At 46.0% G+C, this 25,444-nt stretch overlaps 1 protein-coding gene across 3 annotated transcripts in view; it reads right to left on the bottom strand.

The window, feature by feature from the left end:
• The window catches only part of LAMA5 (laminin subunit alpha 5), a 194,416-nt gene extending 193,191 nt beyond the window's left edge, over nucleotides 1-1,225 (bottom strand). For all 3 annotated transcript variants that reach the window (XM_044455407.1, XM_044455409.1, XM_044455408.1), the window contains exon 1: nucleotides 712-1,225. In XM_044455407.1, the coding sequence (XP_044311342.1) occupies nucleotides 712-1,005 (294 nt within the window). In that variant the 5' untranslated portion in view covers nucleotides 1,006-1,225. The remainder of the gene's footprint in view (nucleotides 1-711) is intronic.
• Between the last annotated feature and the right edge of the window lie 24,219 nt (nucleotides 1,226-25,444).

Genomic DNA, 25,444 nt, shown 5'->3' with positions numbered 1-25,444 from the left:
CGGAATGGAATTGTGCTGATAAATTTGAGAATTCTGTCCACCCAGCAATGACCACTACAATAAGCCACTTTTCCGGCCTGCAAAGCCTGAGAAGGCTCTTATCACTTTCCTCATTTCTCTAGATTTCCTATCAGGTAAGCCAGTGCGGAGAGTTTTTCCCCCTCACTTGGCAGTCAAGTTCAAATAGCCAGCTTAACAAGAGCTTTGTCTGTGTTCATCCAATATGCATCGGGGGAAGGTGAGCGGCTCTAAAATAAGAAGGAAACGGAGCCAGGCAGCAGAGTCGCTTTTAAGAAGCAAGTGCGCTAAATCCAACGGTCCCCTCAAAGGTCCACTTTATAAAGCGCCTGGGTGTGCAAACAGGCTCAAGCACGCACACGCACAAGGCACTTCCTCCCAAGAGTGATTGTGTGCGCGTCCTAGAATCAGTCTACCAGCAGCAAGTGAGCTTGGGAGATAACGCGCCGAGGGAACAACGAAAGTAGGGAAATAGGGTGGGGAAGCTGAGGCATTGATCCCACGCTGGCGACGAGGGGTTCGGCTTCAGTCCTAGCACTGGCTTGCACTGAACCGCGGCGCAAGCGAAGCGCATGCTTTACGCGTTGCAGGAGCGCACTGCGACCTATAACACAAGGGCAGGCGGGGGGGGGGGGGTCCCATGTAAAGTGGATGAGAAAGTTGCCCCTGAAAGGCGGCTTGCGAGGAAAATACCTGGATGGTCTGGTTAGGCTCCCCTCCTGCCACCGGCCCGCCCACGAGTTTACAGTACAAGTCCTCCACGGGTCTGAGGGTATTGGCGCCGGACTCCTCTTCGCCGCAGGTCGCGGTGGCCGAAATCTTGGTTCCTTCGGCCAGGTTGAAATAAGGCGGGTGCAAGCTGTGGCCGTTCACGTCCGCATGGAAGGAGACCGGCTGTCCCTCCGAGCTGGGGGGCACGGCCGCGGCCACCAGCAGCGCCAGCAGCACCACGTTAGTCGTTCCCGCAGCCCTCTCGTCCCTCGCCATCTTCACCGATGCCTTTGCCAAAGGACCGAGTAATAGCAACGAAGGAGAAGCCTTCCCCCTCCCCAGGGAACAGGAATGGGAGAGCGGGGAAGGGGGGGAATCCGTGGGCAGCGCGCGGCTAGTGCGTCCCTGGAGGACTCATGGCTGAGGATCAGAGGGCGGCAGGAGGACTCCAGCCGGCGAGAGGAGGGCGCCGAGGCAAGTTCGGCCGCTCCTGCATGCGGCCGCTGTGCAAGTTGGTGGTGCACGATTCTCCCCTGGCACCGGCGGAGGCCCCCAGGGAGGGAGGGAGGGAGGTCGGCCGGCGGGTGGGAGTGGCCGCGCGGGGATTATTCATGCTCTGATTCTGTTCATTGTTTTGGCCGCTCCCGCACCGCCGCCAAGGGAGGGCCCGGAGGAGGAGCCAGCGGGAGAAAGAAACCCCGAAGCCTGCCGCGCACCGCGCACCAGCCTCGGGGATGAATGGGACGAGGCCCCCCCGGGCGCCTTCGCAACTGGCGGACGGCTCCTCCCCCCTGCCTTTTCCTGCAGTCGCCGTTCGTGCACTGCGTCGGGGATGGGGAGCGTGACCCCGCGCACCGACTTGGGAGGAGTCCCCGAATTCTCCGGGTTGTCGCTACCTGCGAACCGGCACGGTCCTGCAAGTGGGCGCGATTGAGCTCCAGGGACTTGCTGCTGAGTAAACACGCACAGGGATTCGGCTGCCCAGACCGGGTTTCCCGCCTCGGAATATTTTCGATACAGGATAAAACATGGAACGGCCAAAATAAGCATTCTCCCCGTGCGTAAAAATACTCTTCGGGCTCGATCCTGTTTGTGTTTATTTGGACGCCAGCCCGACTTGCTTCAGAATTCGCTTCCAAATAAAGCCATCGTCTAATGCACGCTTTCTGAAGATTTGCCAAAAAGTTCCACTGGATGCAGTGGGACATTTCTAGGTAAACGTGCACGGGATTGCACTGCACGTGTGTGTTGGCGATACTTCTAGTAAAGGCAGCTGCTAGCAGGCCAGCCATTCTGCTTACATTCGATCATATTTTGGCATGATTGAGAAACGAAAAGCAAATGGCATTTAGTAGTACATAAAAACATAAACGTAAAAAGCCATCATGCTTAATGCACTGCTGTTACTTGGAAGCCCAAGCTTTGCGGGTCAGGCATGCAGGGCCTGTGGCAGACTTGGACGGCACCCAGGTCGGGAACGGTTTTGTGCCTCCATCTGAACAGTGCCCTTCATGCACTGCTAATCTTTTCTTACTTGGGTTCTGTGGGTGAAATCCTATGCAATGCTGGGAACTCCGGGACGTCTTTTCTGCCTAAACTTGTAAACAATTGCATGCTGAAAGAATCCACTCAGGTGTGCTTCCAGATGCTCCCACCAAATGGGATGGGGCAGGTGAAGGAAAGGGCCTGCTCGGTGGTGACATCCTGTTGGTCAAGGGCTCTCCAGAGAAAGGCTCACTTGGTGAGCCTTAGTATTTTCTTTTGCTGCTGTTTTTAATCAGGCCCTGTGTACTGGATGGCTTTATTGGCTTGTTGCTGATTCTATCTTCATCCTTATTTTGTGTTCCGGTTAGTTTCATGGTTCTAATGTGTTGTACACCAGAGAAATTTGGTTATAAGGTGTGTACAGTGACTAAATAAAGGGGCAACCCTATGACTGCGAGGCATTGTCTTAGGGGACATAGGGTATTGGAGGTTTTGCTCTTTGGGGTTACAATTAAGCCTGAGTTACCTTTCAGCCTCCTTTCTCCCCCTGAAATGTCCATCTGGCGAAATATGCAGGGCTCCTGACTGAAGATCACCTCTGGCACTCCTCTCACCTCGCATGGGATGCACCAGGGCTTCCAGTCATCAAAGGCACCATGGATGGGGCTTGGCTTAATGAATGGTCACCAACAGCTCTAATAAATAAAAGTGAAGTGGTATACTTGATCATAGTGCTACAGAAAAGGCAGCTCTTTGGGTGGCCTGAGCGTCTTCCGTCTCTGCTCCCAGGTAGGTGGCAAAATGCATTTGTGCTTGTAGAATGTTAATTGGACCTTCAAGGGGTCCGCGAGATGTGGGCCTTCTATGATAGTCATCACCTGGTAGGTAACTGGAAACAGAGAAGGTGCACTATTTTAAGTTCTATGTAGGACAGTGACCAGAAAATGCTCCATGATACAAACAATCAGATGCACCAAAAGCCATCCCACTGAATGCATGTTCCAGAATCATGTCCACTTAGCTGCATTTTACACAGTTATGCCCAGGTACATCCCTAATAGAATCATAGCATAGTAGAGCTGGAAGAGCCCATGAAGGCCATCAGGTCCAACCCTCTGCTGGTGCGGGACACCAACCCACTCAGATTGCTGTCCAGTTTCTTTTATGAATGTCTCTAGTGTGGGAGACCACCACCTCTCTAGGCAACTGGTTCCACTGTCGTATTGCTCTGACAGTGAGGAAGCTCTTCCTGATGTCCAGCCTGAATCTGGGTTGCTGCAACTCTAACTGATTATTCCATGCCCTACACTCTGGTATCAATGAGGAGAGATCTTGACCTTCCTCTTTGTGACAGCCTTTGAGGTACTTATAGAGGAATATCATGTCCCCCCTCAGTCTTCTCTTCTCAGGGCTGAACATGCCCAGTTCTTGGAGTCTCTCTTCATGGGGCAGCATTTCCAAACCCTGGATTATTTTTGTTGCCCTCTGCTGGACCCTTTCTAATTTACCTGCATCTTTCTTAAATCTTGGTGCCCAGAACTGGACACAGTATTCCAGATGGGGCCTGATTAGTGAAGAGTTTAGGGGAACTACTGCTTCTGGTGATTTGGAAGTATTACTATTACCTCTATTAACTTGTTCAATCTGTGTGAGTGAGAAAACAAAGCTGTTCTTTTCAGGTTATCTTGGTGATTTAAAGGGCTGGTTTTAGCCTACAGCTAAGAACCAGGAGACGCCAAGGTTTGTCTGCTCCCTTATGTACCTATTAAGACTGGCCTCAGAAACTGTATCTCCATGCCATCCAAAGCAAGATGGATGCTGACTGGAGAGTCAGAAATTGGGCTTTTCCTCTTTTTATTTGCTATCATTTTATTTCAGGGCTTGTCTTTTGCATTGTCTGCTGTGATTTTTATGCCGAGTTAGATTTTTTTAATTGTATTTCTTTAATTTTATTGTAGGCCACTAGGGAAAGTCACAGGTTGCCAAAGAACAGGCAGTTACTAACAAGTCATAATAAGAAATAAGAGTATGTTTCTGTATTGACAGAATAGCGTGATATATGAAGCACGGGTGATTTCATGGGGATGATACCACATGTGCTTGGGTGAGCTGGAAGACTGCTTGAAAAATGCATTGAATGATGCCAAACGGCAAGCCAGCAGTAACCGTTGTTCCTCTGCTGGCATCAAGCGGCTGGAGACGAGCGATACTGACATGACTTCACCATGACTTCCATGTGAAGTTTTCAATGTAGCTCACGGTGGCTCAGCCCCATTTCACATGGCAAAGAAGCATTCGACCACAGCAGCCCAGCTCATTCAATTAGGAGTGACTTCCTGGAGCGCTTTCAAAACTTCATTTAACTCCTGCTTTGGCAAGCTTTCCAGGCTTGGAAGTCTTAAAAGCAATTGCTGCATTTGGAGCCAGTTTCCCAATGTTAAGATGCTGGCCTTCCTAAATGCATTGAGCTCTGCTTATATCCAATCTCTGCACAGGCAGGAGTTCTAAACATATGTCATAATATGCCATTTTAAGGCAGGCTTTGAGTCTTCCCGTGTATAAGGCATACTTCTCACCCCATGCCTTCCAGCTGGACATATTTAATAGGTGCAGCAATTATGCTTTTCTGCCTAGGAGGTTGCTGTTAATGCAGTAGGAGGTTACTTATCCAAGCTAGCAGGATGTTGTCTGTTTTACTTAAGAAGGCCAATTCTGCTAGTATATCCTGCTAATATATTCTGAACATTTTAGCATTGTGAAAGTGATAGATGTGGCAGTTTTTACAAAATGCCCAGATGTAAAACTGTCGGCACATGAAGACATGGCACATGGAATGTGTTTTCATAGCAACTCATATTCTGAAAAAGCCCCATCCCTTTTCTGAATGTGTATTTTGAAAGAGTGGACTAATCAATGAATGGAGAGTTCTGCTGGCTGTTCTGTTATGCATGCTTTAGGGCAGTGGTTTTCAACCTTTCCACAGCTGGAGACCTGCAAAAGCAGGAAAACCACCTCAGGGACCACTGAGGCAGAAACAAAAAGCACCATGCACATGATACAGTATTCTGTGTATTAGTTTCCAAATAAAATGCCAGAAGAAGGAGGAGGAGGAGACGGCGATGAAGAAGATTCTCCAAAACAACCAGAAACTGAGCAACGAAAAATGCCAACAAAAGTACAAAATACCAAAATCAGCATGGCATGACTCCCAGCAGGCTCCCACAAAGCTTTCTCCCCCCCTGGCACCTGCATCCCCCCCCCCCACAAACACGATGCCAATTGAGGAAGAGGTGGTGAAGCACAGCCAGCCCTGTGCCATTCCACAGTGAGTGGGATGCACCCCCACCCCCCCAGACTGGCAGGAAATCTCCCACAAACTGGCCCTGGTTCACGGACCGACGGTTGAAAACCACTGCTTTAAGATATAGTCCTATGCATGTTTAGACAGAAGAATGCATTGCGTTTCTCAGCCATGCTGGCAGGTCATTCTGGGACTTCTAGAAACTGTCCAGGCATGTATAGAATCAGATCCTAGTTCATTAACATCAAACAGGTATAGGTATTTTCACTTGCCAGATGTTGTGTAGTTACAGTTGTTTGTATCTGTATCTGTGATCATTCTGCATAAGCCAGACTGCCATCCAGAATAGAATTCATGAGAATCAAGGTTTTCTATGCTTAAAAGCCAGTTTCTAGGTGTCGTGCGTTGAAAGTGCAGTGAAAAATAGATAGGTAGCAAGCACATGGTGAAGAGATGCTAAGTAGGTCATACATCAGTCAGAGACCACATCTTCGTGATGCTTCGTAGCTCAGACACTGGCTAGCTGGGACACAACAGGTTTTTGGAGTAAGCAAAATAAGCAGAGCTGTTTGCCAGGTTCATTCATTAACTCCAGGAGCTGCTGCTGCCAGGCCAACCATTCATGCTGGCTATGATGTCACATTTGCAAACTCAGAGGACATGCAAAGCAGTCTCTGCCAGTCCTGTCACTTTTCTTCGTGGCCACGCTGATTTGGAGATACTGCGTCCAACTGTGTGATAAATCGGCACAGTTTCATTTATCATGCACTGGGCACCCTTGGTGACATGCCCGTCACCAACTGAATGACAACCAGCACAAATCAGAGCGGATGTTGTGCCAATATTTGTAAAGAATCCAGAGTGAGTGCTTTGTCTGGATTTTCTGTATTCAGTGCACTCTAATGTAAAACCTACAGGACTACTTGCATTTCATTGATTGCCATCATAAAAGCCTCATCCAAGTATCCTTTTAACTGCCAAAGACACTGAGTGCCATGTCTGTTTCCTCCACATTTTCTGTAAACAAAACCAAAGACAAGCTAAGAATCTGATGCGAGAAAGGATGGCTGGGGGAGATGCTGCTTAACCCCTTCCCCTTCTCCCTTTTCCAGCTTAAAATCCCATTTCCAAAGCAACTTTTCTTCATTCAGGCAAAAGATGTTGGCTACCTTGTCTCTTCTTTTCCCTACATTTTGGGAAAGGAGGGGGTGCAGATTTGAGAGCACAGGCAGCATGAAGAGAAGAGGCCGGTGGCCGTTCTGCTCCCCCGCCCCGTACTTCGTCACACTTCCCTTTGTGATCGCAACCTCCAGTGCTGTTGCTGAATGGAAAGAAAAAGAAAAGAAGCCTGTGGCACATGGGTCCTCAAACTACGGCCCATGGGATGGATCCAGCCCGCCATGGCCATCCATCCGGCTCGCACCGCCATTCACCACCCACGCTTGCTGCTTGCTCGCTCGGAGATGGTTTTGGACTTGCTGGGAGATCTCCGAGCAAGCAAGCACCGCTGCGTGAACCTGACAGCACCTCACCAGCCCGCGACCCCAGGCACCCCCACCACACCAGCCTGCGACGGTCACCGCAGCCTTTCAACTGGCCCCCTGTTCCAAAAGTTTGAGGACCCCTGCTGTAGTGGGTTGAGGAGGATACAGAGAACTTCATGTCACATTTCCTTTGGCCCACAGACATTGCAACTATAAAAGTTCCAGCTATATATCCAGTGCCGGGTAAGCAAATAATTGACATCACAGAGGACTAGAACCTTGGTCCTTTCTATTTTGTTTTGTTATACTTTTGGGTTCAATGGTCCATCAGTCGTGGATTAGAGTTAGAGACACTAGTTAGGGATACTGGAGTAGAGACAATAGTTTAAATACTGCCTGTTTCTGCATCAGTGGTGTGAAATAGTACAGCAGAATATTAGTTACTTGTACCTTTTCCCTGCTCAGCCCCTGCTGGTAATAGTTAATAAGTGTTTGCAATATGCAGTGTTTGTAATATAAAAATTAGAACTGACTTATTAAAGATCTGGTTACTTAAGATGAACAATTGCATCTAAACATAACATTAAAAGCAGGAAATAGATTAGTTAATAACTCCCAAGGGAACAAAGAATACAAACACAGAGCCACTCAAATTGCTTTAATTCCCCCTGCTGGTAGCCTGGTGACACATAATTAATGAGCTCTCTGAAATTTAGATCCTGCATAAGCCCTTAACACAGAGATGGAATGCTGTGAACGTTTTTACCCCCATTAGCCTCCTATGAACAGATGTGCTAAATCCCTCTTCCCCCATTGTCCCCAGACAGTTGCCCTAATGGCTGAGGGTGATGGGATTTGTAGTCCCGACACATCCCGAGGGCACCAGATTAGGAACAGTTGGACTAAAGAAACATATAAAATGTTTGCTGTCATGCCAAATGCTGAATTTTAATTGTAAATACTGAAGAAATTAAAGGTAGGGTCATAACGGGCTTGTTTGGAAACACAGCTAAGCTCTGTTAGGAATATAAGAAGTTGCCTTATATCAGCTTCAGATATGTGCCCATCTAGCCCAATACTGCCCCTGTTCACACAACACAACTACCTTATTGTAGGTTACTTAACCTGTGATGAGCCATGGTGCCCTTAAATCTCCGGGGGCAATTGTGGGTTACACTGTGTCTTGTGAAAGCGACCGCTGTGGGTTATTCAAGGGTTAAGCAATCCTCACAGAACCCTTCACTGGAGCATTGTGCAAGGGCTGTTCAATCCTTGAACAACCAATAGTGGTGGAAATGTCAGTCTCTGAACTTCCGGACTTGAGGAAGGGGCAGGGAGCCCAGCACCAGGAATGGGTGAGATCCAGGTAACCACATAGCATCTGCCTTCAGAGGCCCTGCCTTGGCAGGGCCAGCCTCCTCTCAGCAGAACCCCTGAGCAATTCCTCCAAGGCACGACTGTGGTCCTCTGGGTCCTCCTGGATGGCCAGACCTGCTTCTCCTGGCCTCATCCCCTTTCCCTGATGATTTGATGATGCCCTGAGCTTTGCACAATGTTTTTCCTGTATTGAATGGTTGATAAATTCGGTATTTGAGGCCTGCCTCTTTCACTTATCTATTTATTAAATTTAGATCTCACCTTTTTGTTTTTTAAAGTACTCAAGGAAGCTTGCATGTGACATTTTCTTCATCCTGCTCTCAGTTTTATTCCCATAACAACAGTCCTGCGAGGTGGGTCAAGCTGAGAGTCTGTAACTAGCCCAGAGGTACCCATTTGGCTCCATGGCTGAGTGGGGACTAGAACCCAGATCACCTGAGTCCCAGTTCCATGCTTCTAACCACTACACCACACTGTCTTTAACCTCACTCATTTACCTTAGGCCCCACCTGTCACTACAGTACACTCCCCACTCCCAGAACTTCTCTGAATTCATCCCTTGGGCCAAAAGAAATTCCAAAATCCTGTTTTACCTGGAGATTTTGAAGGTAGATCCCTGGACCTTGTGCAGAAGGGGAAATGAAGTGCGTTTGTGTTTTGGAGCATTGAATACTTGGCCAGTCTTATGAATGACTCTTCAACCCACAGTGAATCTTTTTAGTATTTACATCTGCACAGTGCAGGGGGTTTTTTTCAGGTGCAGAGGGACTTGACAGCACCATCTGGATGCTTTCACACAGCACCTGCTACAGCTGGGCTCAGCCAAGCCAGCACTAGTAGAAACACGTCTCCCTCAGCAAGTCAGTCTTGTTGCCACAAATGGGCTCCTCATGATCAGGGTTATTTCCTGTTAAGGGAAACGAGTTAATGTATTATTGATGGCTCAAAAAAACAGAGGATAAATCATTAACTCTCCCAAGTCTGAACTGCATTGCAGAGCTAACAGGGACGCGAAGGGGGAACCTAATCAGCCATGTACACACAATACCCCCCACACGTTAAGGAAACAGAAAAGGTGACATTTTCTTTTTTTAAATGAACTCTATAAGCATTCCTGGTGCATCTACTTTCTCTTTTCAGAGTGCATCAGAAACTTCTTTGAAATCACAGGAGTTAATCTTGTGATTAAAGAAAAAAGGCAAGATAAAAATCTAATAAAATATCTAATAGTTTGTAATATGCAGTTTACAAATGGATTTTTGCAAATGTGTATAGATATGGAACAAGTACCCCACTGAAGCCCACCTGGCAGCAACTTTAATATCTTTTCAGCAGCAGCTTAAGATTATCCTCTAACACAGGGTATTTGATTAGTTTGCTATTGCTGGAGTTCCCTAATAAAAGTTCTAAGTTTTATACGTTAAAATATGGAGAGTCTTACCTGTCCTCTCTCCCATTTCTCTGCCATCTGTAGGGTTTTTCCTTTCTAGTTCCTTCTCAGGGCCTGGGAAGGGGACACAGCCCCAAGCTAAGTGAATGATCCAGCCATTTTCTGATAGTTCCTGATTGCCCAGTAAAACAGAATTGAAACAATGTTGCAGCTATGCTTCCTTTTCATTGTAAAAATACCTAGTCAGCTCATGCTTTGTCTTAAGGAATTTTGTATCTTTGATTGTAAAAACCAAACATTGAAACCTGATAGAATTCTGTAACTCCTGATTTTTTTATTTGTTATCTGCTACTCAAGGCTTCAATGGGTCAGGATGTTTTTCCAGATGCCTATAGTGATTTCTCAAAGTTTCTGTATTATACCCCATTGTCCTCACCTTCTCATCCATTCAGAATCTCATCACTGCCCTGAATCTGTGTTCATGACCCACACCTTTCCTCAATCAACTTATAAAAACTCTGGTTAGACTTGAACCCAGGACCATGATCCAAATCCAACATGACTACACATAAACAATTTATAGTCACTTTTCAACACATATGGAATTGGAGGAGCAGGTTTGGATCCTGTTTGGCTCGAGCCCTGAAATGTAATCCTTCTTTTTCTGAAAGATAATCAAGTAAGATATTTTCTTTCAATTGAAAGATGTACTGGTTTAATTTAGGTAAGAAAGCTTCAGTCTCTCAATCATGTATGCAGAAGAAAAAAATAAATACAATAGCAAGCCAACCTTTTTATATTTGAGTTGTTCATCAGTCTTTGTCTGTTTATACTTCCCCACCCTATCTTTAGAACATCTTTTCCATAATCAACATGTACATAATCCAGACAAATGGGAGAAACTCCCACTGCTCCACACCAGAAAATTAAATTAACCCTTAAAGTCAGACAGTACCTTTCCCTGTAATCAAGTGCTTTCAGACTCTGAACAAAGCTGGAACAGGTGTTTCTTTCATCCATGTTGTCTGTGTACCTGGTAAGGGTCCAAATATTTTTCTTTAAGCTTAAACTGCATGCTAAGCATGGCTGCATGCCTGTCTGGAGACAGTCCCAAAGCGGGGTCATTACTGAGCCAAACATGCTTTTGTTTTCCTTGAAACCCCCTGTAGCAGCTGCTTTCTAATTCTTAGCTAAGGAGTTATCTGCATTTATGCTACACAGCTCTTGCCAACTGGAAGGATGATGCCGATGGTAAGAATAATTTCAGCATTTAAATTCACCTATTTGAAACCATTCTTATTACATCCTTGCAGGGCAATTAAGTCAAACTGGGCAGTATCCAGTCGAACATTAGCTCTAACATAAATGATGTTGCACTAGCATAAGGGACCTATCGTGTGATGCCTGTAGTGTTAGCTGGCATGACAGAATTCCCCAGAAAAACCATTGTGTTTGGAAATGGTATTGGTTTTGTGCTAGAGATCCCTTACACTGGAACAATGTAATTTATAGTAGCCCTAGTGTCCAGTGGGATACTGCCCATTATCTCCAAATTGCCAATGTTAGACTGAAGTAGCTTGTTCAGACTGGAGCAGAATTCCATCCCAAGAAGATAGACCCCCCCCCATAGATGATATAGAGACAGAGAATAGTAGAGCTGGAAGGGGAGAAAAAGGCCATCAGGTCCAACCCCCTGCTCAGTGCAGGACTCCACGTTAAACCATCTCTCTCTGATGTCTATCCATTTGCACTGAATGCCTCTAGTGTGGGAAAGCCCATAACCTCCCTAGGTAATTGGTTCCATTTTCATACTTCTCAATCAGTCAGGAAGCTCTTCCGGATGTTCAGCCAGAATCTGGCTTCCTGTAACCTGAGCCTGTTATTCCCCATCCTGCACTCTGCCATGATCAAGAAGAGATCCTGGTCTTCCTCTTTGTGACAGACTTTCAAGTATTTGAAGAGTACTATTGTATCTCCCCTCGGTCGCCTCTTCTTGAGGCTAAACATGCCCATTTCTTTCAACCTCTCTTCACAGGGCTTTGTTTCCAGTCCCTGGATCATCCTTGTTGCCCTCCACTGAACCAATTCCAACTTGTCTACATCTTTCTTAAACTGTGGTGTCCAGAAGTGGACACAGAATTCAGGATGAGGCCTAACCAGTGCTAAGTAAAGGGGAACCAGTAGCTCACATGAGTTGGAAATAATATTTCTATTAACACAGCTCAAAATAGCTTTTGCCCTTTTTGCAGCCACATCAGATTGTTGACTCATATCCAGCTGGTGATCTGTAATAATTCCACGATCCTTCTCACTTGAAGTAATGTTGAGCCAAGTAGCCCCGGTGTGGTAACTGCAGTTGGTTCCCCTTTCTGAGTTGCAGAACTTGTCATTTGTCCCTTTTCAGCCCAGCGCTCCAACCTATCAAGATCACCTTGGATCTTGAATCTGTCTGTTGGAGCATTAGTTATCCCAACCAGTTTTGTATCATCTGCAAATCAGAGACGCATTCTCTGTTGAGGAGCCCTGGGGCCAGACTGAACCCAGAAGTGGCCTACTTGTTACTTCTCTCCCGTCTGGGAAGGTGCCATTGATGGGCACTCTTTGAGTCTGATTCTGTAACCAACTGTGGATCCTCCTGGTAGTTGTTCTATCTAGCCAACTTTAGCTAGTTTTGCTTTTCAGGATATCATGGGGTGCTTTGTCAACAGCTTTGCTGAAGGCCAGCTAAATGATATCCACAGCATTCCACAGAGCCCCCAGGAGGTTACCCAGGCAAAGACGAGCTATCTAGGTTAGTTATCTAGTCTAATCTAGACTAAAAAAGACTAGTCTGGATTATACATAGTTTTGAAATAGTGAATAGTGTTAGCAGGGTCCAAAAATGTGGATCCCCTTTCACCCTGAGAATACACTGTTTTGGTTTTGGTGAAAATAGGTTGAAAGATTTATTAAGGATTTGGGGAAAGTAAGGGAAGGGGGAAAGTTTGATCAGATGCTGAGCACCTACCAATACGCTGTTCAAAGGGTAGATCAGTGCCAAAAAACGAACAAAAAGGGAAAGTCCAGTCTAGCTTGCACAGCCCCTACTTGCTTCCCTGAACATGCACCGTGTCCATGGCAAAGTTCTCCTGGTACCTGTTTCAAATCTTCTCCCATTGCTGAGGAAAAACTAGACCTGGACACCTGTGGTGGAGACACCTTGGGCCAATCTCTCCTGGTGCTGGAAAGGCAGGAAAAATCCCTTCCTTTCCCATTAAACTGCATCTCCTTGGATCCCTCCCTGCTTTGCCTGGGTGGAGAGTCTGAAAGAATCTCTTGCTTTTTGTCCACTGACTGTCCAAAACTGGTTCCTTCTCAGCTCTGAGATGGATTTTTGAAGATTCCTCATTGTTTAAGCACCTGAAACAGAATATGGATGGCCACAAGATATCTTGATGGTAAGCCAAGCATTTATGACCTGGAAAACCCTTCCCTGAGTGGTTTGGGAGGCCGAAAGCAAGTCCTGTTTCAAATGCCTCTTGAAAATGCACTTGCTCACCTGGACTTTCCTTGGCTTATAAGTAATTGCAATCATACATATGCTGTTCCATCATTATTGCAATTGTTTTTATTAGTTTTCTTTTTTAATATTTTGATGTATATCACTTAGGGGTTTTATTATGTTCAGCACTACATAATCATTACAAATAAACCAGAAATAAATGAAATAATCATTTTTTGTTATCCTGATACCAATAAAAGGTTAAACACCAAGATCCAAACACCAGTAGGAGGACAACAAGGATGATTCAGGGACTGGAGGCAAAGCCCTGTAAGGAAAGATTGAGAGAACTCAACATGTTCAACCCCAAGAAGAGAAGACTGAGGGGGGATATGATAGCACCCTGCAAGTACCTGGAAGGCTGTCACAAAGAGGAGGGACAAGATCTCTTCTTGTCCTTTCCAGTGTGCAAGACATGGAATAATGGTCTTAAGTTAAAGAAATCAGATTTAGACTAGACACCGGGAAGAATTTCCTGACTGTCAGGGCAGTATGACAATGGAACCTATTACCTGGAGAAGTTGTGAGCTCTCCCTCAGTGGAGACATTCAGACAGCATCTGGACAGTCGTCTGGTGCAATGGTGTAACTTGTCACAGCAGGGACTTGGACCTGATGGTGTTCTGGCCCCTTCCAACTCTACGTTTCTATTATTCTATGATCCCAAGATAATGAGGAAAACAGAGCAAGGGTAAAAATAAGAATGGGGAATTCAGGGGCTAAATGACTGGTAGAGAAAGCACTGGTGTGTTTCACATGAAGTCAGAGAGTGGGTTTTGAATTACGCTCTGCTTTTTGTTCACCTGCATTTCTTGCTGCCTGCATATGTTTTCCCAGCAGAGCAGCTGGATTTCTGAAGTGCACCAGCTGTTTAAAGAAACAGTTTGAAACAATGCTGTAAAAGTGTTCTGAATTAAGGCCTTTTCCCACGTGCCACACACTTCCCCATTTAATTTATACTTTATGTATTTTATAAATCAAATGAGCAGCAAATAACAGGAGCTCACAATGAACACATCATAAGCACTGGAATGAATCATTGGCATTTACAGCACAGCTTTGCTTTCTCCACAAATGGCCAGAAGAGCTCTAACAAACACTTGGCTGCCCCTAATTTCAGACTAGTGTTGCTATTTCTCTGTACATTTGTTCTAGATCTGAAATCCATAAGCTGCAAACTTGCACAGTGATTAGCCCATACGCTTTCCTGGGAGTAAGTCCCACTCAACCAAACGAAGCTGAGTTACATTGCAGTCTTACATCTGGCTATGCAGAAGTCACTCCCATCTGAGTTTCAGAGGAGTTGCTTCTGAACAGAGGTATACGGTTGCACTGTGTCGGGCTCTTCTCCCACAGCATGTCTACTTGGTGGGTGGCAGAACTCTGGCTGGCAGCTGAGCTTCTGCTCTACTTGGATCCATTGTGGATGGTAATGCCTAAGGGCTAAGCCCCTCCAGAGGCAGCACCCGCCAGAGGGTGAGTGACTGAGGAGGCAGTGCTGGATGAGGCAGAATCACAAAGGGAAAATAGGCCGCGGGCGGGTTCCCATCTTTGCACACGCTGTGCATGAAAGTAGCATAAGAACCCTCACTGGAGGAGGAAGTTTCATGCATTGTATAAATCGAATGTGCAGCAAATAATATGACATCGCAATGTCCAAGCCTGACATGGGTGGCTGGCTGGGCTGGTTGGTGAACCAGACAGCAAGCCAAGCACAAGGAATGGGCTTCAGGGTGCATTGTAAACTGCCCCGTCTCACCACCATCCCTGGCTTCAGAGGTCACAGCAAGGGGAATTAGGTAGCTCATGACTGGCATGTGTCAGGCAGGAAGGTAAGCCACGGTGGTTTATTTCCCCTCAACAACCAGGGAAACTTACCCATTTCTTTCTCTGCTGTCGTCCAGACAGTCAGAAGTGGTTATATAGAAAAGCATTATTTGCACTGGGGCAAAGGGGCATCTGCAGCCTGCAACTGGGAGCTCTCCTTGAACTGCCAGTAGCAGCTTCAAACCACATATGTCAGGGAAAGAAACTTTGTTGGAACTGGAGCGGGGGGAAGATGTGTTAAAGCCCCACTGTCCCCTGGCCTTTCCTGAGCAGTTGCATAACTAAAAAGAAAGTAGTTTATGCAGATCCACACAACATAAACCGCTTTTTAAAATACCTCCTCTTGGCCTGCAGAATCCAGATGTCCTGGGAGAGCGTTCCCATCATTGTGTATGCTCATAAAAGTCAGGTATGTCAGTATCTTGCAAAGATGGTCTGGCACATGGTACAGCTTAGTTTATCTCAACAGTCTTGGCAGCCCCTTGCATTTAAATTCATTGTGGTGAGAAGGAGAGGGGTCCCGCTAGCATGGTGCCATGGGGACCACACAGGGAAATTCAGAGAGCTCAGCTTTGATAATGAGAATGAGGGGAAATGGGTTGGAGGGTGAGGCCGAGGAGGAACAAATTCCTTGGTAATTCCCTGGTAATGCAAAGAAAACAACAGCAGCATAAATCAAGGCATTTAGTCTGTTAGGTGGATCCTTCCCATATTATCACCCCAGCCAAAATTTTTATGGTACAAAATGTTGCAACTTGCCCAGAGCCTTTGCAGATAGGTGGGGCAAGAGCTCAGCACATTAATTGACTTTAATTTATTTAATACTACAGGGAGGAAGGTCTCCGCTGCCACTGATGAGATAGTAACACGCAACTACTATTGCTATCCCAAACGTTGCAGTTATTGTCCTGCAGCCCTGGGGTGTTGAATTTCTTCCAGCCCAAGGACTGATTTCAGTGTACCTGAAAGTCTTGGGGGCTGCACTGAGCGAGGCTGAGGGCAAAAGACAGCAGGGCTGAAATAACAAAAATGCCAGCGCGTTGCAGCCAGAAGGTCTTGGTGCCAGGACCTGAGCCTTAGGAGAGGCATTTCAGCCTCCAGAATGTGGGACAAAACCCATAAGCCAAGCTAGTGTCCATTAAGGGAAAGCAGGGAAATGCAGTGTGGCCATCTGGGTGCCCCGGCAGGCCAGATTTAACCCACAAGCGTGAGATTCAGTACCCCACAGTTCTCAATCCAACAACAAGCCATAATTTCTTTTTATGGGATGTTTGCAGTTAAGAAGCTATGGTTGGTTGCCATGGCTAGGCTGACATGATGCATAAGCAACAATTCAGCAACCACTCATGGTTCCATGATGAAGCATAATCAACCCACATTCATCCCATAATCCAGCTTGCCGTGCTTATGAATCCAGCCATAATTCTGGATTCTCCAGCTGACTTCAGCAAGCACTACCCCTCAACTTCATCTGAGTCGAAGTTATGTTTCAGAAGCTTTCGTGCCTGTAAACTCCACTAAGCACAAGTAGTCTTACTTCAGAGTAGATATGCATAACGTTGCACTGCCCATTACTTTTGATTCTAAAGATGCTAAAGGAAAAGAAAAACACCTCCAGTGTAGAAGCAAAATTGATTTTCCGCCTGACTCTAGAGAAAAATAGTTTATGCGAAGAGCCTCAGCTATTAGGCAGTATTAAAACAAACAAAGAAGCAAGCAAACGGTGAAGTTTCATCAAGCCTTATTTTGGAATCCACCCTCACTGTGATGAATAACTCCCTGAGGTTATCACAAAACACTCCAAATGTAGTTGAATGTGTGACCCAATCAATGCATTGAAACCCAGTTTATTGTTACAGTTAATCTGGTTATCTCACCATCTTTCCATAGGAAGACGAATCTTGCAGACTTTGCAGATTTGCCACTACTTTCATCACAGTTTCTCAGCATTACAGGCAGATGTTTGGCATTCTGAATTTCCCAGTCAAATTAGTAAAGGAGTGTGGCTGGAGGACACAGCTGAATGCACACAGCGGTCATCTGTAAAAGTGCATCTGGCAACATTTTCTTGCTTCATTAAGCACACCAGTTACAGTAACAGGTGGAGAAGGGTCTGAGGGGGTCCTGGGTCATTGAGAGGCAGGGCGTCTCCATGGCCTCTCTTGGCACTCTCTCGACCCCAGTTCCAAGCAGCCCAGAGAGAAGAACGCCTACTAAAATTCTCCAAAGATAAAAGCATCTGAATTAAGACACAGGCAGAAATCATCCTGCAAGCCAGGGATTCCGCACTAGAAGCTTCGATTGGTTCAACACCAGCCTCACCAAAGCTAGAACGAACCTACTGCTTCAGGCACCACAACAAGAAGAGGGTAAGACAGGGATGGGCGGTTTGTGGCCATCCGGGTGTTGCTGGGGTGCAGTGCCTAGCATGCCTTGCCATGGGCTATAGGCTGGTGAAAGCCGATGGGAACTGCAGACCAAGAGCGTCTGGAAGGCCACAAACTGCCCATCCCTGGGGATAATAATGGCAAGACGGAGAGCTTGAAGGGTGGAGCAAGACTTTCTAAAATATTGGTTTAGGGAGCAAAAATGCATTGAGTTGGCCTTGCTTTGGCATTTGTCAAAATGATTGACTATTTATAATATTTGTTATGCAAGGGGGAGCAGGGCGATCTACCACTCCTGGCAGGGTTTTCTGAAGGCTTTTTAAAGAATTCCCTTGAGGAAAGCCATTACTAATGCATTGGGCCAAAACATGCTGGGCTTCTTACAAAATAAACTCTTTTTTTCAGTTTCTTGAGACTAGTTCTCTCCTTTGTTTCTGTTTTAATCACAGCCCTGTGGGCTGAGTCCATGTTGTACAACTCATTCTTTCTAAGCTGCTGAGGGAGACATTTTGGTTAAGAAGCTGGATAAAAGATAATTTAAAAATAAATTAATAAGTACTACTTGAGGGCTAAACCAAAGGGATTTTTCTTATGCAATATTCATGCAGAATATGACCTAGAAAACTGCTTTATAGCAGATCAAACTCTGATCCAGTTTGCACAAGATGGCAGTTTCTGATTGTCAGTTCTGCTTTCAGTCAATAACCCAAGAACGCTTAGGGGTTAGAAAGGCAGAGCCTAATGACACCCTCTGGTTTGTTTGACTTCTGTACAACCCATGGGTCCAGATTCAGAAGTCACAATAAGATTCAGGCATTCAGTCATTGACTGAGGACAGAAGCAACATGCCACTTGCTTGCTGCCACTTCTGGAATGCAAACCAGATGCTCTCCCGCAGAGCTCCACTCCTTCCCATAGTTGCACAAAGCTTGGGAAATAAATGCATCTTTGCTCTTGCACTGGTCCCTCCATTTGTATTAGGCTTCGGGTTCTGTGGAACATCCCCTTATTTTTAGCTGTCCTGTTCTCCGTGGGCAAAAGGATATTAAGGAAGTCTTTAAAATATACCAAGAATGTGAGAACAGGGCATCAGTGTGCTTCCCACCTGCACTCTCCCACAAAGCCAGGTGAGGTGTCTGCATCAGGCAGCAAAGCCATAAATTAATCTTCTGTCTGTGCAGCTCTCTGTAGAGTCTATTCAGCAGCAGATATAAGGGGAAGGTGAAATGATGTGGGGGGGAGAGGAGGAGGGGCTGGGGAGGCATGATGCAGAGGGCAAGAAGGGGTGCAGTGCAAGCATTACAAGAAAACTAGTCGCAGTGCACCCTCCCACCAAAAAAATCCCCATTTGTTTATCAAGAGATGCAAACTCTCAATGCCAACAATCGATGGACACCTTATGTAAATTATGCCTAAGCTAAATTATAATTCACTTATATTTTATACTGAGTTAAGTAATGGTACACATTGTGAAAATGCCTGAGTTTTTAAACAGTCCTGATTGCACTTCTTGCCATGTATGTTTCTGCACACACCCTATTTCCATGTTCGCAGAAGGGTTGGGCAGATCGGTAATCGCTCGTTTCTCTGTTTTCAAAGGGTGTCCCAAACAGAAAGCCACAACTTGAGGGCAGTAATTAATACACACGATGTACAAAACCGCTCATGAAGAGGCCAGCCCACCTGGGTGGCGCCTCCCCCTCCTAACTTCCATCTGCAGAAAACGTGTGGTTACACTATGTTGCTGCGAGGTGGGAAGTCAGAAGGTTTTGCGTTTCCCCGTCTCCACTGTCAGCCAATAAAGTAGGGCATGTGCAAAGAAACACAGAAGGGGATGATCTCACATCATGCTCCCCTAGCTAGTCATGACAGGGAAAACAAGAGAGAACTTGACACGGGGCTGAAGTTTTCTTTCTCAGTGCATCCTCACGTCTGAGCCAGCTTTGTGCCAGATTCATGAACGCCGGGGAGCAAAACTCTGGGAGGTTGAAGACGCATTGGTGCCAATAAGCGGGGCTGGTGAGGGGTTGCAGAAGAGGGCAGGGAGTCACAGGGCCGTTCTGTCACCACTAAATTGTCGCAGCTACAAACACTCACTGGAGAACAGCCTGTCCTGTCAATGCCTGCTTATAAACCCCATATAGTCTTGAACTCTGGCCTCTTTCCTTGATGGAAACACAGGATCTGGGAGGCGTAGAAGAGGGAGAGGTCAATGAAAGAAAGAGGCTTGTTCTTGCTGCTGCACTTAGCTCCCAATTTGGCTGACTCCAAAGCTTTGCAAAACAAAACAAAAAAATCGTCCCTGCAACTGATAACATTCAAAATCAGAGCAATTGCTCTTCCTAGGCCTCATCTATTCTCCTCACCCCTTGAAACATCTAAAATGTCTGGGCTAGAGATGCCAGTGATATGAACCCAGGAAAAGCTTCCATGAGCACCGTGATGCTCCAGCATGGTATGGAGCCAACATTTCCTGCTGGAACACAGCTCCGCAGGACTCCCCTCCCTTTGCTCGTTAGCCCATCCGTGTCACCCTCACTGTGCCGATCTGGAATTCTGTACACACAGCAGTTTACCTCCCTGCCTTACCCAGCATGACCCCGGCAGGAATAGAAGAGTCTGCAGTGATCGCATTGCTTGGATGCCTGCCTTAAATCAAGGAGACGTGTCCTCTTGGCCCATTCTTCTTAGCCAAAAGTCAGTCTAAGGGGAAGGGTGCTTTGGAGAGATTCTCTGCCCTCATCTCCAGTTACAGCTTCCATCTGTGGAATGCCTGATGAACTTCCGGACGAGACATGCCCTATCATCAACAATTTGCTTCTCTTCCATTTCGGCAGCTGCGGTATGTGAGGGTTCACTTGCAGAAGAACTGTCAATAAATGCCATGAAGTAGGAACAAGTTCTGCGCACTGTAGGTCTCACGGCACAATCTTGTGCATAGTTTGGAAAAGGCCTACAGCTCCAAGTATTCCCCAGTCTCTCTCAAAGATAAACCTCTTTAGAATGAAATGTGAATTTAATATAAATGCATCAAAGCCACTTCTTTTTCATCTTCATAATATAAACCTATAACATATGCAAATATTTAAATTATGATCATGAACCTGAGTGAAATAAAGATAAACTATTTGCCTTCCAGATGTTGTTTGACTCTTAAGTTTCATTAGCCACACTGGCTGAGGCTGATGGGAGTTGGGAATCCAACAACTTGTGGGACTCCAGGTCAGCCATATAGTCTCCACCCAAGTTAAAAGGGTGTTTTCTACGTAAAAGAAAGGAGCTGGTAGGGTTAGGGTATCTGATCTCTTAGGTTATCCACTGTAAGTCTGAAAATGTACTGGATTTGCATTTCTGCAAGCTTATAACTTTCCTACATGGATTGGGCTCCTTTTGTGCCTGCATGGCATGTGTGTTGTTGCTTTTCCTCTAAAGGTGTTGTGGGGGCGGGGGGGGGGGTGCTGATAGCATTTCCAGGTGTGCTGCTGACCATTCCAGTACTGGGATTTTCTGAGCTGTGTGTTTTCCCTTCCCCTCTGCACTGGAAGAGCATTAGAAATTGGATCTGCCTGAGTAGGGTAAACAGAACTATTGTTCACTGGACTGTGCTTTATTTATTTATCTGCAGTATTAAGATTCTTTTCCCTTGCTCAAAATGGTATAACATAATAAAATCTTCTAAAACAGTAATCAAGTATAAAACAGCAGAAGCACAAAACCTCTTAAAAACTCAGTGGCTTTCAAGTAAATGAAAAACCCACAAATAACTTCAGCCAGATAGGTGAGTCTTGCCATTATCCTGAAAAGACCATAGGGAAAGAGCTGTTTTTACTTGTCCTTCTAGGATCCTGCACCTTGGCGATTAATTTTTATTTATGCTAGTTTATGCACATTCGTCTCTATTGAGACCATAAGATCAGGCAGGCTGGATCAGATCTGCTAGCCTTCTGTTCATACAGTTACCAACCAGCTGCCTGTGGGAAATATACACAAGCAGGAAATAAGTGGAACAGACCCTCTGCCCTGGCTTCCTAGCTACTGGTGTGTGCGTGTGCGTGTGCGTGCACATGCTGTTTCTGATACTGGAGGTAGCATATAGCCATCAAGACTGGTAGCCATTGATAGCCTTCTCCTCAATTAATTTGTTCAATCCCCTTTTTATAAAGCCTTCCTGTATATTTCCTTTATCCTGTACCTCTCTGACTCCCAGTTCTAGTAGCAAGGGAGAGGGAGAAAAATGTGAAAAATGAACACACAAAATGTTCACAAAATGAACACAACCCTTGAGATTGGCTGAAGAGGCCCTTCTCCGGGAACCCTCCATGAAAGGTATTGGGAGGGGGAGTACCTGGAGGAGGGCCTTCTCTGCGGTGGCACCCCACTTATGGAATGCGCTCCCCGGAGAGGTCCGCCTGGCGCTGTCGTTATTTGTTTTTCAGTGCCGGGCCAAGACCTTTTTATTTAAACGTTATTTTAATCATTGTTGATTTTATTTATTGATTTTAAATTATTATGCCAGGATGTCTCCAGTTTTTTATGTATTTGTACAGATATTTATTTATGTGTTGGAAGTCGCCCCGAAGCTTATGCGAATGGGGCGGCATACAAGAATTCCAACTAAATAAATAAATACACATACCCATGTACAGAAGTTCAAGAAGCGTGTACAGCAGTGAACCTGTTTAGCTGGGGCAAAGAGTCCCCCTTAACATTCTCCCTTGATATTAGCATTAGTCTCTAAATATCCAAATATAAAAACCTAGTTGTGCTTGTACACTTTTGTTTTTTAAGCACTCCTGTATTTACAGAAGTGATCCTCTTGCAAGAAGGTCCTACTGGATTTTTAAAAATATGGTTTGTCTAAATGCACACCAGGCATAATGGAGTTTTATTTCCACAAAGAATTGGAGAGGTCCTTCCCAAGACCACCATTAGCCACAGAGCAAGTCCTCCAGCCACTGGGGGTTTGCCCCAGTCCTGGCTTCCATGTGCACAGGTGATGCAAAGGCACGAGCACCTCTGCCACGCTTATTCAGCCCCATCGAACCGGCTGGATGCATCTCTTAATTCAGAGGTAATGTGCGTTCTCCCCAGGGGCTTCCAGTGGCATTGCTCATGGTTCAAGTCACTGTCCTTTCCATGTTTAGGCAAAGAAATAACCATCCCGGCCAGGGCAAGCTGGGAATTGTGGGCCTTTCCTTTCTAAATATGCACACAATCACACCCCAGTTATGCATATGAGTTGGATTGGAGTGCGGGTGCAGCAGCCAGCTTATGATTGTCATTGCTCCGAATTAATGTAAAGAATGAAGATTATATTTAGACCACTATAACTGAGAGCTATACTGTTTTTCTCTTTTGCTGTCCCACTCCCTTGCCCACTCTTTCCATTGGCACAACATCTGGTCTATTTTTACACTTTTAAACACTATTTGTACACTATTTTGTTCTCCCCCTTCCTGTTTTTTTATGCCACTGCTCAGCATGAATGGAGCTTAAAAGCACTCCGTTGCTTGGGACTTGGGCTGGAGAATGGAGTTGAGGGCATGCCCTTCTTGTAGGTTCACTTTGGGGTGGTGGATTGGCCCCTGCGGAAACAGAACGCTGGACCAGGTGGACACTCTGACCCTGGCCTGGTTCGTCTTGGGCTCTCATGGCCTCAATGCTGGGAGATGTAGGACTGTTTCTGTCTAGACATGCCTAGGATTGGGCCTGAGCCTTCAAGGTACCACAACTCTCTTGGCCAGGGGTCCTCCAACTTTTCCACCAGGGGGCCAGTTGAAAGGTGCCGGTGCTGGGCACGGGCTGGAAAGGTGGTGCCGGCAGTGCGCACGGGCAGGCAAGGGGGCAGAGGTGGTGCGTGCGGGCGCATGCGCTGAGGTGGGGGCGGGGCGCCCAGCGAGGGAAGGCGAGGCACAGGTGGGTGGGTGCATGAGGCAGCGGCTTGCTCACTTGGAGAGCGTTTTCTCCGAGTGCGCAAACCGCTGCCTCCCTGCGCGTGGGATGAGGTGGGCTGTGGCAGGCATGCGCATGGACCTGGGAGCACGTGCGGCGGGTCCAAATGGGCATGGCGGGCCAGATAAATGGGCATTGGGGGCGGGTCCGGCCCTTGGGCCGTAGTTTGAGGACTCATGCTCTTGGCCTTTGTTGCAAGAGTCAAACACTGGTACTCCTTAGATATGTTTGGGCAATTTTTTTCCAAGTCTCGCTGTTCAGTTTGGTTTTCTGAGTTAAAAGCGTTAAAGCTTTGGATGTTTTTATTTTATTTTAATACCTTGCTTTTATGGATGGTTGAGAACTGCCCAATGAGCTTTGGCTGTGGGTCTGTATAGACATGAAATGAAATTATAATATTGACGATAATTGATGATAATAAATAGTAGGTTCTGCTCAGGGTTACCAAGTTGAGAACTTGTTTAGAAACCTCCAAGTGCAGTCGGTACATGCTTCACAGGCCTGGCATCCCTGAGCCGAGGATTTATTCCCCCCTAATTAAGTGAAGGGTTGCCATGCTGGCAGTGAGATGGGCAGGAATGAGAGTGTGGGCCAGTTGGCATGTGCACCTTGAGCTGCAATGCAAGCATGAAGTCCGTGCAAAGGAATTTAATCAGCTCTGGTTTGCTGCTGCTAAATCCTTTGGACCTGAGCACAGGAAAACGACGAGGGGAGCTGGGAGCTCCAACTCTGGCTTGTTCCTAAGGCCTTGCAGACAATCTGTTTCCCTTTTGACAAGCCTGAACTTGATCAGAAACTTATACACTTTTCCAGACTACTCATAAGTACCTGCAAATTAGTTTAACACTGGAAAAATCCAAGTTTAGCACTGGAATAATTAAAGCAGTTTCCTTTACCAGAACTCTTTGACTTTTCCAAGTTCACCAGAAGTGGTAAAATTATGATGGATGATTCTGAATGGATTTTTCTGACCAGATAGTGTTACCTTAACTACTAGAATGATATAAGCCACTTTGAGTTTTTTAATAGAAAAAAGTGGAATATAAATAAATAGATAAATAGTCTTGTTTGTCTGCCCCAGTGAATGAAATCAGTTCAGAATTCAGGAATACTTTACTGAAATGATATTTATTTATTTGATTTATATCCTGCCTTTTTCCTACAAAGGGCTCAAGGCAGCTTACATCTCCTCCTCCATCTTATCCCCACAACAGCCCTGTGAGGTAGGTTGGGCTGAGAGTCTGTGACTGGCCCAAAGTCACCCAGTTGGCTCCATGGCCAAGCGGGGACTAGAACCCGGATCGTCTGAGTCCCAGTCCCATGCTCTTAACCACTACACCACACTGGCTCCACACTGCAGTCCTACTGGTTCACCATTAGGGTTGGCACCAGGGGTAAGCATAGTTGGGTTCCTGAAAAGGGTCCACACTCCAAGAGGGAGCCCATGGACAAAAGCCCCTGTAATTGCTTTTCCTTGTAATTATTGCATCCTCCTTCTTCACCTGCCTCTTGTTCTGGCCCAAACAATAGTAATGGAGAAAAGGAGGAGCAATATGTGTGCCAAGCAAGCAGATAGTAGCAATGGGGGAAAAGAGGATGGAGGGCAGGTAGACTCATAGAGTGTGGGTGCCACTGATGGCATCTTGCAGAAAACCTTCAAAAACTTGGGGCTGGCACTGCTCACCCACTCCAACAACACTGACATTAATATATCCGCACCTCCAGGTATCCCTTGATTATAATAAATTGTTCCTGGAATGAGGTACTATTGATCCGAAATCTTATGATGATTACCTTTGAAAATCCTCCATAGGTATATGACTTGCCTAGTTATTGAATGCATTTCCATCTTTCTTCTAATAAATTAACCTCCAATTCTATTTTCCTCTTGGTTCTAAATGTATTCTTTGGACCACTTTCCAATGTCCAACAGTAATTTGCAGAGAAGTCTTCAGTTATCTTTAGCTACAGA

Source organism: Varanus komodoensis, unplaced genomic scaffold (assembly GCF_004798865.1).
Source record: "Varanus komodoensis strain SLA01 unplaced genomic scaffold, ASM479886v1 scaffold8, whole genome shotgun sequence".
Lineage (NCBI taxonomy): Eukaryota > Metazoa > Chordata > Lepidosauria > Squamata > Varanidae > Varanus > Varanus komodoensis.
This window is presented reverse-complemented; position numbering and strand designations above follow the sequence as displayed.